The 17265-nt window shown below is 34.6% G+C and overlaps 1 protein-coding gene across 1 annotated transcript in view; it reads right to left on the bottom strand.

Moving 5' to 3' along the window:
• LOC150106808 (ER membrane protein complex subunit 2-like) overlaps positions 1-17265 on the bottom strand; it is a 166848-nt gene that overhangs the window by 120325 nt on the left and 29258 nt on the right. Inside the window, exon 2 of the mRNA XM_090393485.1 lies at positions 7596-7709. Coding sequence (XP_090249611.1) covers positions 7596-7709 — 114 coding nt within the window. The remainder of the gene's footprint in view (positions 1-7595; positions 7710-17265) is intronic.

Raw genomic sequence — 17265 nt, forward strand, 5'->3', positions numbered from 1 at the left:
TCGGAGTCAAAAATAAAAATAATTGTTAGTAAATGAAATATTATTTATAATACACATTATAAATAACAATGGCGCAGCCTCTAAAGGATAAATTCATTATATATTAACAATGGCGCAGTCGACGACAGGATAATTGGTTATGACTAAACTATTTTAGAATCCAAAAGGCAAATCTTGACTCAAATCAAAAAAAAAAATGGCTACAGAAAATAGTAATATTAGTAGTAAAGTTCCTTCAGTTAATGATGAAGAATTTTTTAGGTTAATAAATCCAACCTTAGTAATACCTTCTTTCTCAGGTGATAGTAGTGAAAGCATAGAAACATTTTTTAGGTATGCAGAAAAAATTAAAGATTTAGGAAATTGGTCAGATTTTCACTTGTTAATTATACTTCGTAATAAATTGTTGGGAAAAGCCAAAACATTTTTAAATACATCTCCTTTACTAAGAGATACTGACAATTATGCAACCTTTAAAAGTTTGCTAATATCAGAATTTTCAAATGTAAGAGAATTAGGGCGTAACATTTGGAAGATTCAACAGTGTATCCAAGGTAATAAGGAATCTGTTTATGAATATTATCATAGATTGTGGACCATTGCTCATGGATTCAATATTTCATCTGAAGAGAAATCCTCTTTAGAATGGTTGCTCTTTAATCAATTTAGGCTTGGCCTCAAGGATAATTTAAAAGAAACAGCGTATAAAAAAAAAGTTAGAAACCTTGAACAATGTTTTGAGCTTGTTAAAGAAAAGGAAGAAAGATTAAGAGATATTTTTCATTCCTCAAGCAATAAGCAAGTAAATTCTTTTCAGCATAATCAAACTCATTCTTCTAGCATTGTGGGTACTGATAAAATGAGAGAAGAAAAGCTTCAAAAGGGTAAAGCTGAAAATAAAAAGAAAAAGTCTAAGGAAACTTCTGTGAATTTTACTAAAGATATTCCAGCATCTGATTCCAGAGTAAAATTACATGATTTGGAAAAATATGAGGAACTGAAAACATTTCTGAGTGAAGAAATAGAAAGACAACAGAGACCCATAGTACAAGGACAGGAACTTCTGTTTAAGATGATGTCGGATTTAACAATATCGAAAAATCTTACAGATAATCAATCTTTTTCTTGTAAATCTGATGACATTAACAGGAATAAAGCATCTCATAGAAGATATATTCCAAAATGTTTTAGATGTAATAAACAGGGTCATTTTGCTAAAGATTGTTATGTTAGAGATAGATCTTGTTTTCAAAATAAGAAATCAGAGAATAAAAGTAAATCTGGAATTAGTTATTATTCCAATATTATACTGGCAAGGACAGAAATGTCAAACTATTCATTAAACATGGGTAAAGCCAAAGACAGCTATAACCATAAAAGAAAGTTTGATGTAGCATTAGCTCCTTATGCTAATGAAAGTAATCCTTTAACAGTATTACAAGGATTTATTGAAGATGTACCTTGTGAAATCTTACTTGACACAGGTGCACACATTTCACTCATTTCTTATAGCTTATTTAACAAAATTAAATCTCTAATTCCAAATGATATTTCAGTTTTAAGCAATCCAATTAATTTAAAAGGAATATTTGAATCTGAAATTTCAGCTTATAAGCAAATCAATGTCTTTATTTCAATTCCTTGTTTTCCATTGAAAGTTTCTCATTCATTAATTGTTCTTCCAGAATCTTCAAATCCAAATGTACAAATAATATTTGGAATTGATTTTCTGAAACGTCATGGGTTTGTGTGTAATTTTGTTGATAATACAGTATCATTGTGTGGAATAGAATATTGTTTGGATAGGAAATCAGGTGACAGTGGAAAATTAGAGCAGTCTCCTGAAGTTTTTCTAGATACTAGTGATATTGATCAAGTATTTAATATTGACACTCTAAAGAAAGATGAGAAGGAAAATATTCAAGAGTTTAAGGAGAATTTGGTGCAGAATTCAATGAAATCAGCAATTACTAATGAAGAAAGGGATAGAATTCTGAAGTTTTTTAAATCTGCCTTTGAATTTTTCTCTGATGTTTTCACAGAAGATATTGTTTCAATGTCTTGCACTAATGCAGTAGAACATTCAGTACAGATTTGTACTCAATCTCCTATTTATATTAGACAATATCAGACTCCACTGAAATATATGGAGCGTTGCCAGAAACTACTACAGGAATATGAAAGGGCAGGAATAATTGAGAAGTCAAATTCTCAGTGGAACAGTCCATTTATCTTAATTGAAAAGCCAAATGGAAGCCTGAGATTTGTTTTAGACTTGAGAGCCATTAATAAGGTTACAAAACCTATTGATTTCCCTCTATGCAAAATTGAGGAATTATTGATATGCTTGGAAGGAGCACAATATTTTACAAAGCTGGATTTAAACTCTGGCTACTTTCAAATTCCTTTGAAGAAGGAAGACAGAAAATACTTTGCATTTACTACCAGATGGCAGAAATATCAATTATGTAGATTACCACAGGGTGCAAGAAATTCTGCTATGTCATTCCAGTCTTTAATGAATTCTGTCTTATCTGATATGTTGGGAAATGGAGTCATCTGTTTTCAGGATGATCTTCTAATTTATTCAAAGGATATAGAAAACCATTGTAAAATTCTATGGAATGTCTTAAAGAGATTAGATGAGGCAAATCTATCTCTAAAGTGTTCAAAATGCCAATTTTTCTTAAAAGAAGTTCAGTATTTAGGTCATAAAATAAATAGCAAGGGAATTATGCCAACTCAGTTAAATGTAGAAGGCATATTATCAGCTAAACCTCCTAAAACAGTTAGACAAGTTCGCAGATTTATTGGCATGTTAAACTTCTATAGAAAATTTATTCCAAATTGTTCACAACTATTAAGACCCATAGTGTGCTTGACAAGAAAAGGTTTTAAATTTAATTGGGGTGAAGCTCAACAAGAAGCATTTGACAAACTAAAACTGGCATTGACTAAAGCTCCAGTCCTCATTTATCCTAAGTTTGGTGAAGTATTTTATCTTTCTGCTGATGCTTCAAATGATTGCATTGCTGCTGTACTAGAACAAAAGGAAGGAGAAGATTTTAAGCCAATAGCTTTTATAAGCAGAAAATTATCAGGTCCAGAGTTGAATTATTCAACCATAGAGAAGGAAGCACTAGCAATAATTTTTCCATTGAGAAAATTTAGATACTTATTGTTAGGACAACCTATTCAAATAAGATCTGATCACCAGCCTCTGTCATTCCTAAGTACTATGAAGGATAAAAATCAACGTATAATTAGGTGGGCACTGGAACTGCAGGAATATAATATTGATGTAACTTATATTCCAGGAAAAAGAAATATAGTTGCTGATTACTTATCTAGATCTCTAGAATCTGATATTGATGATTTGTCTAGGAATAGCCAATTTAATCAAGATGAGGAAAAGTATAAAATTCACGTTATTCATAAAGTGAATAAGCAAATAAGTTCTCAGAAGACTAGACACTATATAAATCACTTTAGAAATTATAAATCTTTTGTACCAGGTGATTTAGTATTGTTAGATGATAAATCTAGTATTAAAAGAGTTGGGAAATTAGGAAGGAAAGCCTTAGGTCCATTTAGAATTTTAGACAATTTTTCTCCTGTGAATTTTAGAATTCAAGATGTCAATAATCCTAGTAAAATTTTAAATGTACATTCTGATAGATTAAAAAGGTACTTTTTGGGAAATAAAAATTTAGTTACTTTAGGTGATAATATGAATAAAATATTGAAGGATGAATGTAGTTTTCCTAATACTAATTGTGAATCTTATTCAAAGTTAAATGATAGGAAAGGGAATAGATCTAATATTCATAATTCAAATATGCAGCGAAAGAAAAAATTAAACTTTGGTAAAGTGAACCAAAATACAAGAAATTTTAGAAATCCTAAGACACGTTTCAGATGATGTACAATGTAGGAATAATGATAATCAAATTGATTCTAATATTGATGAAAGTATAGCGGAATTTCATAGGTTGATAAATATAGGATTAAATAAGAAAAGGGAAGTTAAAGATACCTCAAATTTAGTTAGTAAGGATAAGGAATCCCAGAAACTTTTAGAATCTCAAAAACCTGTAGAAACTGATTCTGATAGTGATGATTCTATAGATTTAGGACATCATTCAAGTAGTTTAAATGAAGTGTTTGAAAGGTATAAAAATGAAATTTTTAAGTATACTAATTTGGAAGAAGAAAGTTCAGAATTATCTTTAGTGTCAGATGATTCTGAAACTAGTGATTCAGAAGATATACATAATGATTAGATAATTACATTACAACTTAAAATATAACGATCTAGAAATAAATATTAAAAGTTTGTTTAGACGTAGGTTAAAAATAAAAAATTTTTTTTTCACAGAAAAATGAAACTGATGTAAAAATAATCATATTAAAAATTCTGAATATTTTTACGTATTAATTTTGCTTGTTAGTTTTTGTTTTCATACACGCAGTGTCTGCACTTGTGATGTGCTCGTTATGAAAATATTATGTTAGAAGTAATATGTAAAAAAAAAGTAAAAATATTGAAGTACTTACTTAATTGATTATTTGTATTATTTATAAGAAAGTTTATTGTATTTTTAAATGTTGAATTTTGTGTTTATGAAAGACTTTCTTCAGCGCTGGTGGATACAGCGAGTCAGCCATATTTTTACAATGCGTAGTTTCTGACGTTGTTGAAGTGCGCATGCTCCCGGAGTGAACTTGATGTTTGATTGACAGCTGACAAGAAAAGCGTTGCGTATCCAAGTTACAGTGGTAAACAAGAGAGCGTTCGGAAAGTTTTTTTAGAACACTGGCCGAGGAATATTCAAGTTGGGAGGAACTTGATTTTTTGTGTGCGGCAGTCAAAAGGAAATTTCATATTGTATTCCGAAAAAGGAATAGTGGAAATAATATGTTTCAAGAAGGAATAAGTACAGAAGAAAAAGGAAATCTTGAAACTAAGTTTTTATAAACTGGCCGAGGAATATTCAAGTTGGGAGGAACTTGATTTTTTGTGTGCGGCAGTCAAAAGGAAATTTCATATTGTATTCCGAAAAAGGAATAGTGGAAATAATATGTTTCAAGAAGGAATAAGTACAGAAGAAAAAGGGAAATCTTGAAACTAAGTTTTTATAGACTGGCCGAGGAATATTCAAGTTGGGAGGAACTTGATTTTTTTTGTGTGCGGCAGTTAAAGGGAAATTTCATATTGTATTCCGAAAAAGGAATAGTGGAAATAATATGTTTCAAGAACGAATAAGTACAGAAGAAAAAGGAAATCTTGAAACTAAGTTTTTATAAACTGGCCAAGATATATTCAAGTAGGAAGGAACTTGATTTTGTTTTGTGTGAGGCAGTAAAAAGGAATTTTAAAGGGATCCTAAAATTGAAGTACAGAACCTTGTAACTTCTGGAAAAGAGCCTTAACAGGAAAAGAAAAAGACTATGAACATTTTTTTGATTGTGAAAGAAAAAGTGTTTTGTCTTAAGAGTAAGTTTGTATTTTTTAAATAAGGCCTTGGATCCATATAATCTGTATTTGTAGTTATGTATTTTTACTAGAAGTGTATATATGTTGTTTTAAGTTTTATTAAATGTGTTTATTTTGTACTTGGCATTGAGTCAATGATTAGTTGGATTCTGAAAGAGTGAGTTAAAGTCATTGCACCAATTGGAGTGAACTCTTTGTGCAAATATAATAACATATAGGGACACTCGGAGTCAAAAATAAAAATAATTGTTAGTAAATGAAATATTATTTATAATACACATTATAAATAACAATGGCGCAGCCTATATAGGATAATTCAATAAATATTAACATTAGTAATGATGTAAATTTTTCATGTAGTACTATCATATCCTGTACACCCCTTGAGGGTACATGGCAGGAATTTGAACATGATGATGATGAAATCCAATTATGAAAGTGTTTATCGAAATCTCAACACAACCACAGTTCCTAAAGAATGAAGCAAGGAGAGAGAGAGAGGCAACCATTATGGACCAGTCAGTATCTCTGCAAAGGGAAATTAGGATCTACATCCAAAAATGTATAGATAATACCTTGATCCCCTACAGAAAACAGCCTGGCTTTGTTAAAGGAAGGTCATACTTTAGTTTTTTTCATGTTTCATAAGAGTGAATGCAGAATTGGACTGGGGAAATTAATATATACTGCAATACTTTTTAAAGTGGATTGAGTAGTTAATTGTTCAAATGATACGGATGAAGAAGGGACAGGGATATGAGGTTAAAAATCCAAATACAACAATATTTGATTTAGAAATGAACAGGATTAGATGGTTACAAAAGAATGGGAAGTGGAAGAAGTTAGAGAAAATAAGAATGTGAGTATTACAGTGGTAAATCCTGAAATTGGACTGGCAACACAAGTAGTAAAACACATCAGATTGTTGGTTAAATTAAAATAAGCATGACTTGCAGGAGAAAAGAATATGATACCTATGGACATTCTCAACTGTTACTCAGATTTCTGAAAAAACAGGTATGGTAAGAAGCCAAATAAGTAAATTTATATGGAATAAAAGAAAAATCAGCCAAAACACTAAACTAGCAGTATCATAATGATTCATGTTTCTGGACCAGAAAACTATATTACAAACTGGAATGTAAATAAATGTTCATTGGGAGTATGTGTGTGTGTGGGGGGGGAAGAAGAATTACATTAAAAAAAATAAATAATAATAAAAAAAAAAAAACGTTCAGATATATTTTGAAAGTGATTTTGTCATCCTTTCTGCTAATTATAAGTATATGACTATGCTCTTGTGCAGGTTGCACATTTTCTTTTCTTTTTTTTTCAGTATTACAATACAGTGCAACTGATTGAAATTAAATACCTGATATTTAAACTCCTTAAATTCCAGTTTTCTCCTTAGTTAAGCAAAACTTACAACCTGGTTTTGAACCAAAATTTTAAATACTACTGGAAACAAGGAACAAATAAACATGTAATGCACATATGAAATCATAAAAAATTATAAGTTTTATAAAAATATTTTAGATATATACTGCAAACAGTATGATTAAGTCTTACAAACTTGGACAACTCCCACTGTCAGGCAAGTTATTAGTTTGTCCATTGCATGAAGGTGAATGAATGTATGGGAGGGGGAGGGATAAATACAGCTAAGTGCAATGTTTGCCAGGTTCTTATGTTTAAGAATTCTTACTTCTATGCGATGGATTTGCTGCAGCACCATTTTGTGGTCAAATGATAGCAAAATATTCACTTGTCTCTGTATAAGAAGTATTATTATACATAAAGTATTTGTTATTCAGTAATACCAGCTAACTTGATACTTATGAAATTCTAAAAAGTGAAGGGTCAACTGCTAATAACCGATTTTTAAGGTATTAAAAAAAAAGCAAGAAAGTATGGTATAAGGCAAAAATTCAAAACACTGCCAATGGAGTTAAGCATCCCTTTCAAAATACAGCTCAGTGAATCAGGGCACATGTGTAATCTTTGTTAATCATCTGTTAATAATTTGGGTGCAATAAAAACAACTTGCAAGATTCTAAATAAAAATCTAACATTAAATCAAAATTAAATTTATACATACTTTCATCACCAAGTTTTGATGTGCTTTTGCAAAGCACATTCTGCCAGATGTCCAGTACCTCTTCCGACCTACGTACATTATTTTCTCTCCAATTTCTTAGCTTGTCTCTAGCATCTGTTTATAAATTTTAAAGTTTATAAATTCTTGAAATTCAATATTTAGAAACTATATTAAAATTTAAATAAATAAAAAATATATATATAAAATAATTATCCTGTTATTTTTTTCTAGGTCTGTGTAATGCTCAAGTGGATGATACTCAAATGCAGTACACTATAATAGCACTAAAATCTAATCTGGAATTCTGAATGTGTTAATTAATTGTAATACTTATTTCATATCAGGCATTTCAGAGGCATCTCTTCAGACACATCTCAGCCACAGCTTCTTCAGGCTCCGAAAAGCCTGGTATACTTTTTCATTCAGAACGTTACCTACTTCTCACTTGTATACAGTATATAAATTCCAAATCTGTTCAACCTTCGAAAACTGCTCACACATTTCAGATGTTGCACCTATAACTTCCCTAAGAAAAAAATTTTAAGCTGTTCAGAAGATGCAATCAGATTAATTTATGACTCCTCTCACACAGATTCACTCTAATCACTCTTTCGCATTCTGTCCTATCTCTATTCTGTAGATATTTATATGCATAATGCTCTGCTGGGCTGTCCACCATCATTTCTTCACTTTTTTTGCAAAACTGTAAGAACATGGACATCTGCTGATCAACATTAATTTACTATCTGGCTTCAAACTGACCTCTTGCCAACCAATACTGATGTGCTATGTTTTGCAGCCTGTTGTGTATGGGAAGGGAGAGGGGGGGGGGCTCTGACATAGACATATATGTAAAGTCAGTCTTTTTAAGCTATTCCCATGTACATGTAAAAACTTTCCACTAATGTAAAACTGCAAGCAACTACATAGTAGAAGACTTTCTTAGGACAGGTTCACAATTACCAGAATAATTAGGTTTCTGTCAAACTTCTCAAAATACTTCTTTACTTCCATTTCACAGTCATTGTTGTTTAATTTGTATGCAAATGACATTGGAAAAGGCTTGGATGGTGATATACAGTTGTTTGCAGATGATGCAAATTTGGGGAGAGTTATGAGAAGTAGAGCAGATGTAACCTTGCAAGAGGACTTGAATAGACTGTTTGAATGGATGAGTGTGTATGTCAGTTTAATATAGCAAAGTATAAGGTTTTAAAATTTGGGAAGCAAAGATGGAATGAAGAGTATAGGACTGGTGGAGATATCTTAGAGGTGAAGGAGATGAAAAATCTGGGAGTGATGGTGCATGGAGACTTGAAAGTTCGTGGACATTTGGCTAAAATTGTCAGGACAACACAATATGTTGGGGAATGATATGGAGAACATCGACATGTAGAAGTAAGAATGTTATGATTCCAGTATACAAAGCTTTGATCAGGATGCATATGAATTACCATGCACAAATTTGGTTGCTTGGTTTTAGAAAGGATGACGAGTTGTTAGAGAGGGTTCCGAGGCGACTGACTAAATTGGTTTTGAGTCTCTGGAATGTTGAATAGAGTACAGTGAGAGAATTTAAATAGCAGGACCTAGTGGATAAAAGAAGAGGGAGGGGGACATGATCGAGATATAGGTTGATAAGGGATAATTACCAGATTAATGTGGATATGATTTTTCATAGAATACCAAGGTTGAAGTAATGCAGAAGTCATATTTCCATATACAAGTAGCTAAAAGGTATCACTTCTGGCTCTGTCTCTCACTGATGAGACCTCAATAAAGGTCAAAATTGGTCTGGGTAGTAGCCCTTTCCATAATGCATAGCATTATACATACCTGTAAGGATATGTGCTTTGCATTATGGGATACTAAGGCAAGTGACATGAAGTCATTAGCCTCTATATACGAGTTGCCCAGTCATGAAGTTACTTTGCACACAGACTTTGTTTGCTTGGATAAAGAACTAAACCAAGAATATAATTTCTTGGCATCTTTAATTTATAGTATAACCAAGTGGAAAAACTTGAAACATCTATCTGTGATTCCTTCTTTCTCCAACACTTGTTAATCTGCACGGATGGACAGGCAGACAGACAGAGCTGCTGTATGAGAGATTTTGTGATCTCTCAGCAGTCACTATTCTGCGGTTAACATCCATTAAAATCATCTTACCATTATTCTTCCTTCCTATTGATACATATAAGAAAAACACTCAAGGAATTTTTCTTGGCTTGATTTGCTAATTTCTGTTCATACTGCAATACTGTTGTTCTTACCACCTCTTACCACCTAAGTCACCTTCCTAGTCTGCTTTTTATACTCCTCATGCAACTGATTATTATCATTATCCAGATTTTGTACTTAAATCCCTTCAATCATTTGATAGGAAGTGAAGTTTGGAGATCATATTGCAAAAGTAAACAAAATAGCTCAAAATATCATTTGGATATTAAGAAGCACAATGACAAGCAGGCTGGTCAGTTAGCTTGACATTTATTGCTACAAGGGCAGCAAAGGTCATACTGTGTCATTGCAAAGGTTTCAGCAGAATACCTCACTTAGATTACTGTGTCCGGGACTGGTCTCCTGGTTTCTGTTGTGATTCTGATATAGTGGAGAAAGTGTTAAAAATGATATTAGGATTGTGGAACACTGATTATGAAGACATATTGAGAATTTGTGGACTACAGAGTATGTAAGTTCACGTAAACCTTGGTATTATCCAAGTCTACCTACTTCGAAACCAGCCTGGTTTCGAAGAAAGGTCGAAACCAGTCTGGGTAGTGACCTTTCCTCATAATGTAAGACAGTAATACATCTCCTAGGAGCTGAGTTTTACATTACGAAAAAATATTAAGGACAGTGATCGAAACTTGCTCCACCTTTGCTCCGAGTTGCCCTAGTATTGTACTACCAGGTGTTGACTTGCGTTTGGACTCGCTGAATGTTCTTCGGCATGAAACTCTTAGATTTCGATCTTCGAGTTTCTTATTCGGCATTAAAATAATGAGGGATTTATTATCCCCCCTTAACTTAATTTACGTCGAAAAAAATACTCTAGGCTCTTTATTGTAGTATACAAGGTAGCGAAAAATAAATAACAAGTTATGTACAAGTACACAAATTTTAAAATGAGCAATGTAGAATTGTGTATAAATTGCATTTATGATCAGTTTCATTTGAATAAATTAATTCTTTGTAAAAAGTAAAAATTCATGAAGTTTGTCTGATTCTGATAAGATCTGCCGATAGAGTTTAATATTGCTTAGCCAGATCAGTAAAAATTGCATTTCTCTCTTGAGTACTGGCAATCCACTAGAAATCAGATATGGAAGATGTCATTGTTCACCCATACGTGGGTCATCAGCACTCAATAGATCTTCTTCTTCGCTCATCAGATGTAATATCTTTGAGACTTCATCTTCTTTAATAGTATCTTTTAGTCTTTTTCTAGGTCTTCCTATTTTTCTCTTATTCTTTGGTTTCGGATAACTTGTTTTATTATTCTATCTTCACTCCTTCTCTCCACATATTCAACTCATTTTATTCTTTGAGTTGATATCTAATTGTTTACTGGTTGATATCTAATTGTATTTCAAGTTGTTTTCTTACATCTGTATTTTTTATTTTATCTAGTCTAGTTTTATTTACATTTTTCTTAATATATTCATTTAACCCGTGTTTAGCATTTGTTTCTTGTTTTTCTAGTGTCTGGTCTTGTTTCTGCATTATATGTCATAATAGGCCTGATTACTGCTTTATAAATTCTGTTTTTTTTTTTTTTGTCTCTACTCTAAGATGTTTATTTTTCCATATTGTTTCATTCAAGCATCCTGATATTCGTAAAGCTTTTGCAACCCCTCTCTGACTTCTAGATGTGACCTTCCTTCCCAGTTCAGATGTATACCTAAATAGTTGTAATTTGTCATTTGTTCAATAATAGTGCCTTCCAATTCTAATTTGCATCTTTGTGGTTCTTGTGATGTTGGCATACATTTTGTTTTAGTTTTTGATATCTTCATATTATATAATTTTGCTGCTTTATTAAATATATGTAGTAATATTTGTAGCTGAGTTTCATTTTCTGCAATTAATAGAACTCAATAGATAAGAACATATAAGATGACTATGCGAAATCCAGCAAATACAACTCCTCCTCCTTTCTTTCAATACAGACTAGACTGCCAAGGTTTAAATTCAGGCTTAATCTCATGCAATTTATTTGTTAATGGTTTATGGTAAGATGACTATCATTAATTAATTAACTGTCTGTAGTCTGTATAAGGGATTGACAAACAGCTTATGGAAAAAGTATGAGTTGACCCAGCAGTTGTAGTTTCATTTCTACTTATTCCAAAGTGGCTGGGTCCAGAACAATCACACATCAAAACCAAGGATCCAGATCAGATGCAATACTTGTAGAACATCATACACAAGAGAGGAAAATGGCATAGACTCATTGAGTTCTCTACCTCCCATTTCCTCTCCTGTGCAGAACCACCCTAGCTCAGTAGGTTTTGAAAATGCCCTTGGGTTGGAAAAATTTGGGCTCGAATCCTGTCTAGGATGTGAAAAATCTTTATCAGGGCTTTTCAACTAAAGGTGAGTTAGCTGGTCTCTCATATGGAGATAGTGGGTTTTTTCCTCCTAGAAACTCGTTTTTTTCATTCTTCAGAACAGGCAAACTGGCCATTAGCACAAGCACAATTAACATACATAAATATACTGGCAGGAGCTTGTGTAGCTCAGTGGATGTGGCGTTTGCACACCACTGCGCTAGGCCGCACGAAGGAAGTCTTGGTTTCGAGTCTAGTCGGCGACTAGAGGAAATTTTTCTAAGCCTTTTTTCGACCGGTTCCCGAGTTAGTCGATCTCTGGCACGGGCAAGCAGGTTTTTCCTCCCGGAAACTCGGGTTTTTCGTCCTGTAAACTCAAGAAAATCGACCGTAGAACCCACATTATTTCAGACATTAAATATATCGTGTTAGGGTTAGAGACCACGAGATGGCGGCACATTTGAGCCGTCTCTCTTCACTGCGTACCGCTTAATTAGTGATAGCCTTGGGCCATCTGTCTCTGATTGGGTACCAGTGGAGATTGAATTGCCCACTCAGTCTCCAAAAGTTAGATAGGGCTAAATGGCCTCGCCTACTCCCGTATATACGGGAATAAAAAGGCGTTAGCTGATTTTTTTTTTTTTTTTTTTTTTTAAATATACTGGCCTCATAGCCTGAGTTGCTTCAGCTGTAAATCAAATAAATCAAACCAATCCTCTTCTGTGTATATGTTCTACTTTGCAGAATATAAATTTGGGACCTGTAAACATCTATGCTTTGAGTAAACAAGTTCATGATAAAGGTCAAGCAAGGAAGATCGATCTATACTACCCTATTCTGTAGATAGTAGAATGTTAAGCATATTCAGTGCTCTCTTGCACTTCACTTAGTTGATGAATACATGCAAAGGATGCAAGTTTTCTGAAAAAATTAGTCCCAAGAACTTGGTTTCTATTGCTACTGGGATAATGGTTTGTGATATCCTTAACTATGGGGTTGAAGAGAGCATTTTCAGCAAGTGTAGAGAGAGAGAGATGGGTCCTGTTTTTCTGCTAAAAACAGGACCCATGGGCTCTTAGTATTACTAAGGGCCCATGAACATACAATTAATTCCCTATCGAAGTTTGCGCCTTTCAATGACCGTCATGTCATAAAGTCATCAACATGTAGTGCACTGCCCACTGTGGAAAGAAGATTCGGTAACAAACTTTTTAATTAAAAAAGATGCCCCCCCCCGAGACCTAGATTATAGACGTCTTTTAATATGCCATATTTCTACCACATCAACATGACCCCTTTTCATATGCTCCCTCTACAGCTCTCCATACTCCATCAACGACCGACCTCTTCAATTTTCTCTCTCTAAACCTTGACTTTCTATAGTCTAAGTATCCCAATAGTGAGGTCATCCTTCTCAGGGAGTTCAATGACCATAACTCATATTGGCTCCCCTTCTCCAGTTTTACCAATCAAGCAGGTAGAGATGTGCTGAGGTGTTTGCCATCAGCAATCTCAGATAATTTATCTTACCACCAGAATACCATACAACACCCCCGCCCTCCAATTTGCCAACACTTGACCTCTTCCTAAAAAGCTCCCCTTCCAGGTATACTGTGGTTGTCTCCTCCTGGAAACTCACACGACAATCTCATACAAGCTCTTTTGCTGCAAAACAACCTACACTCACCAGTTCAGTCTCGTGTCCTTTAGCACTACAAGGGAGCCAACTGGGAGGACCTCCATAACTTCTAGTATGGTCTGACTACATTCAGTTGTTCTAATCCAAACACCTGCTCCGACCGAATAACAGAAATCATCCTCAAAAAGTGCCAATGCTGTAAAAGAAAAAAAACCTCTTCTTACCACAACTGGCTCAAGATCAAACTCCAGCTGCCCTCTCTGCAGCTCACAACGGTTGCAAATGAATCGTCACTAAGTCTACGTCAGACTCTGAAGGAGCCAAATGCTGCAAACTCGCCTCCTTCTAAAATGGCAGTCACTCCTTCTGGTCCCTTGCCAAGGCTACTGGGTGTGCGACTTCTGCCCACCCAGGTTTCCACCTAAAAATTAGCTGCCATTTTTTCAGCAAGAGCACACACAACCATAGAAAATCCAATAATACCCAAACATTATTCATAAGCTCTAACAATGCATGTGAGAACTACATGAAGCAACCAGATCATAATATATGCAGTCACTAGCAGACGAAATCAGATCAATGTTGATATAAACATTTACTGATGAAAACTGCTCAAGGAATAAACCCTTGAAGTTTGGCAGATTTCTTCTGGCATAAATATATATACAGTAATCTCTCGATTAATGTCTCCCAGATTAGTGCATTTTCAATTAGTGCATCTATATATATCTTAAAAATAAATGTTACCGATTTTAAAAATTTTCTATCTATACATTTTTTATGGCTAACTATTTTAAAAAATCACTCACCAGGATGAAATAATTTAGTTACTGATTTAAAACATTCTACAAAGTTATTTTTTAATGGCATACTACATTATGTTCCAAATTTAACACCAAAATTTATGTCACCTGCTAATTACACCCAAAGCAATTTGCTGATCATATCTCATGCCTCCTTTGCAAATGGTTTCCTTACTTTATTTTAAAATATTTCCCAACCTTTAATCATGACTAGAAGAATTAGTGAGCAAAAACATGGAAGTGTGAAAAAGATTCGAAAAGTAATCTCAATGGAAGAAAAACTTTAAATAATAAAGAAAAAGGTGAGTCCAGAGAAAAGATAGGACAAGAACACAAAATTGGTGAATCAACTATAAGAGCAATTTTAAGCATAGCTGATAAATACAAAGAGAAAGGCAAGGCTGCTTCAAGTTCATCATCATTATTATTATTACGGGCAACTCCAGGGAGTCAGACTCATCGAGGGAGGCCCCAAATCATATTCATCACAACTATTCTACATTCATACAGTATTTATCATACCTCGCCTTAAACTCATTCACTGTCACAGCATCCACGACAGACTCTGGGAGTGCATTCCACCCATTCACCACTATACAAGTAAAGAACCCAGCTCTAACACCCTTACTAACCACACTTTTGCCCAGTTTCCATGGATGTCCCCTAGTCCTCCCACAACCAGTCCTGTTCTAAAAAATATCTTCTGAATTAATTTTATAGAAACCCTTCAAGTAATTTGAATGTCTCAATCATATCCCCCCTCCTCCACCTATCAACCAATTTTTGCAACCCACAAATCCTCAACCTGTTCTCATAAGGTTCATTCCACAGACCTGCTATCATCTTGGTCACTCGCCTCTGGATACTCTCCACCTCCTCCTCATCAAGAAGAAACCTAGGTGACCAAATCTGGGCACAGTAGTTGAGATGGGGTCTTATCAAGGCTCGATTACAGAGGAACAATAACCTGCCTGTCTCTGCTTGTCAACGTATTCTTCAGCAACCAAGTGATTTGATGAGCTGATTTGGCCACTTTTGCAATGTGCCCCCTAAACTTCAACTCCTTATCCACCAACACTCCTAAATCTCATGCCTCATCAATTTCCTGGAGTACAATTCCACCAATGTAGTAATCTGCTGCTAATCTTTTCACCCCAAAATGTATAACCTTACATTTTGCCACATTAAATTGACATCCATTCAACTTTGCCCAGACCTCAAATCTATCCAAATCATCTTGCAAAATTTTGACGTCATCTGCATTCACTATTGCCCCACCCAACTTTGCATCATCTGCAAACAAATGTACTGTTCCTCTCAGATCCTTTCCTATATCATTAATGAACAAATTAAACAGCAGTGGTCCAAGAACAGATCCTTGTGGCACACCACTAGTCACAGGCCGTCTTGTGGATTCTACTCCTGAATAAACACTCTCTGATATCTCTCTGTCAACCACTCTCCTATCCATCTCACCAACCTTATATCCATCCCCATATGCTGCAATTTACTGATTAGAATTCCATGTGGTATCCTGTCAAAGGCCTTAGCAAGGTCCAGTAGAATCACTGTAAACCCATTACCCTTATCCAGTTCAGCCGTCACTGTGTTATAATACATGAGCAAGTTACTGAGGCATGACCTACCCTTCACAAAACCATGCTGTCCCCGATACAGTATCCCATTTTCGTCTATCCAATCTTGTATTTTCCTCGACTATTTTCTCCAAGACCTTGATAATGATTCCTGTTATGCTGATTGGCCAGTAATTTTCAACAGCGGCCTTGGAACTACCTTTAGGCAGCGGAACTATTTTCCCCTCTTTCCATCCCCTTGGGACTGACCCCGACCCGAGGCTTAAATTAAACAAAATGGTCAAAGGCACTGACAATTCTTTAGCCGCTTCACGTACGACACGAGCTGGTATACCATCCAATCCCACAGATGTATTGACATTGAAGTTCTGTAATAGACTAGTTACCTCTACTTCATTCATCACAATTCCAGTATAAGCTGTTGGTTCTTCCATTCCTGCAATGTCACCACCTGGATGATATACTCTTGCAAAGTGCTCGCTCAGTAATTCCACTATATCGACTGATTCGGTTACCTCCCTACCCTCGGCATTTTTTAAGATCATTCTACCATGAACATTTTCTCTTTTACTTGCAACATATTGAAAAAACTGTTTGGGATTCTCTTTAGCCTGCATGGCCAATTTTCTTTCGTAATCTGCTTTTGCTTTTGTTACCATCCTGGCCTGAGCTTTATACTGTTCCTGCGCCTGCTGGTCACCTTTCTCCTTAAATTACCTCCACAATTGTTTCTTTTTTTGCAGCTCAAGCTTAATAGTGTTATTCATCCATTTAACCCCTACTTGATTTATTATTCGGACTCTTGGTATACAGTCAACCATTGCCTCCTGCAAACACTTCTTAACCACCTCCCATGCACTATCAACATCCAGCCATTACAGTTTTACATGCCATGGCACTGAACCAAGCACACACCTAAGCTTGTCATACTTACCAGCCTTGTAATTCCACATGTACCCTGTCTTAATTGTAAATTCCACTCCTTTAGCCACCTCCCAAGTCATGACCTTATGGTCACTCTCACCAATTGGTGGCAACATGGTCATGTTCGTTACAGCCACATTCTCAGTTGCAATT

This window comes from Typopeltis vanoorti, chromosome 5, assembly GCF_054136105.1.
Source record: "Typopeltis vanoorti isolate ZY-2024b chromosome 5, IOZ_Tvanoo_1.0, whole genome shotgun sequence".
In the NCBI taxonomy this organism is placed as follows: domain Eukaryota; kingdom Metazoa; phylum Arthropoda; class Arachnida; order Uropygi; family Thelyphonidae; genus Typopeltis; species Typopeltis vanoorti.